The sequence below is a fragment of the Triticum dicoccoides genome, chromosome 7B (assembly GCF_002162155.2).
Source record: "Triticum dicoccoides isolate Atlit2015 ecotype Zavitan chromosome 7B, WEW_v2.0, whole genome shotgun sequence".
NCBI classification, from domain to species: Eukaryota; Viridiplantae; Streptophyta; class Magnoliopsida; order Poales; family Poaceae; genus Triticum; species Triticum dicoccoides.
Window position 1 is genome coordinate 500,240,716 of NC_041393.1, and position 1,981 is coordinate 500,242,696.

Sequence of the window (1,981 nt, forward strand, 5' to 3'; positions counted from 1 at the left end):
ACTTTTCAATAAAGACTACATACTGATGAATATAGACATATATTAGAGTGTAGATTCACTCATTTTGTTTTGTATGTCCGCATTGATTGAAATCTCTACGAAAATTATATTTAGAAACGGAGTGAGTATATAACATCCAAACTCAACTGAAATTAGTACATCTAAACTAACTAGATTGCATAGTGGCGCCAAACAAAAGCATAGCATAATGGCGTCGAACATAGCATAAATTTTTCAAAAAGGGAATCTCCGTGCAATCGATATATCGAGGTGATATAAATGCACTGAGCGAATATACGACCTCTGAAAAGTATGATGTACATAGCCCACAAGTCCGAAGGAAAGAAAAAACAAAAATAGTACTCACTCTGGTGAGACGATAACCAAAAACCAGCCTTTGATGTAGGAGGTCTTGTCCGAAGACTACGCCATCATCCATGATTAGTCGTTGTAGGTTTAGCAGTGGTGTGGAGCTCTTGAAAAACGACATAGCGACGCTATAGCTCACTATTTTATTTCCATGATTGGCTATGCCACGTGCTTTCGTGTAACATTGCACACATTGAAAGTCGCTAGTAATTCAAAGCACAACCCTGTTTTGTTCAACTTCCGCTCATGACTTTTGGCGGTACGAAGTAGAACCAGATCGAAAAGGCAGGCTCCCGGCATCCTCTCCTCCTACAAGTTTAAGAGCTAGCCGCACTCACTCATCTCCGCTACCACTCCATTCTTGCCACCACAGCACAGAGTCGTCAGGCAAGCGCGCCACCCATACGTCAATGGAGAGGTCAAGGTCCTACTCAGAGAAGAGCAGCGGCGACGGCACCCCGGCCAGCGCCGTCACCGAGCTGAGGTGCTACAGTGCCTCCTACGTCACACCAAAGAAGGCAGCGGGCACCGCCGGCTGGCCTCCTTGTACTACAGCTTCTTCCTCGGCGTCGGCGGCGGCGGCGGCGGCGGCCGGCTCGAAGGCGAGGTCGTGGAGCGGCAGCTTCCGTAGCGCCCCGGCGGAGCTGCGGAGGAAGAGGAGGGTGGCCGGGTACAGGGTGTACGGCGTGGAGGGGAAGATGAAGGTGTCGCTCAAGAACGGCGTGAGGTGGCTCAAGGGCAAGTGCACCCAGGTTGTGGACGGCATTTGGTGAACCCACCGAAGGTGCAGATCAGTCGGCTCATTCTCTTCTCTGCCTGGTGATCATTGCCGTGATCCAAGACCAAGAGGTGCCCGGACGTGAGTACGGTCACAATCTTCCTTTTCTGAGCTCTGGCGTCGTGTTTTTCCTCACTTTTTTAGTAAGAACACAAGTGGAAGGTTGCAGAAAAGAAGGGTAACTGCAGACTGTCTTGACCATGCATACACACTTGGTATACAACCAATGGATGCTTGGCTGTTCTTTAAAATGTACTCTAAATTTGCTCTCGTGTGTCTGGGATGTTCATCTTGCCTGGACGGTTGCAAATAAACCAACCTTTTTGATAGACGAGCAGGTTAGTTGCAAGGCACAATATAAATAAAAAATGGTAGGCTAAGAGCATCCATGATGCTCTCATGTTCGTCCGGGGTTTCGCCTGAAGCTTACAGCGCAACCGCCGCTTCTTTTTTTTTTCTTTTTTTTCCCGAAAACTTTCAATCTATTCATTTCCTCCAATCATGGCAGTACAATGAACACAAAAAATAATAAAAACTACATCGAAATTCGTAGACCACCTAGCGACGACTACAAGCACTGTAGTGAGTCGAAGGTGCGCCACCATCATCGCCCCTCCCTCGTCGGAACTTGGCATAACTTGTTGTAGTGGACAGTCGGGAAGTCGTCGTGCTAAGGCCCCATGAGACCAATGCACCAGAATAGCAACCGCCGCTTCTTTTCAAGTTGGTCATGAAAAATGCTTTTGACTTTGAGAGATAGGACTACATGTTGATTTGCGGGAGCAACTAACCAGGGTACCCTTAGGCCACTCCTAATGGTTATATCTTAGAATC

At 47.7% G+C, this 1,981-nt stretch overlaps 1 protein-coding gene across 1 annotated transcript; it reads left to right on the forward strand.

Moving 5' to 3' along the window:
* Positions 1–730: 730 nt before the first annotated feature.
* LOC119341540 lies at positions 731–1,471 on the forward strand. The gene has a single exon (XM_037613411.1). The coding sequence runs from the start codon at positions 780–782 to the stop codon at positions 1,140–1,142; it is 363 nt and encodes a 120-aa protein (XP_037469308.1). The 5' UTR covers positions 731–779; the 3' UTR covers positions 1,143–1,471.
* The last annotated feature ends 510 nt before the right edge of the window (positions 1,472–1,981 follow it).

Excerpts from the sequence above, each read along its gene's own strand:
- LOC119341540 (XM_037613411.1), top strand. The coding sequence starts at position 780 with ATGGAGAGGTCAAGGTCCTACTCAGAGAAGAGCAGCGGCGACGGCACC.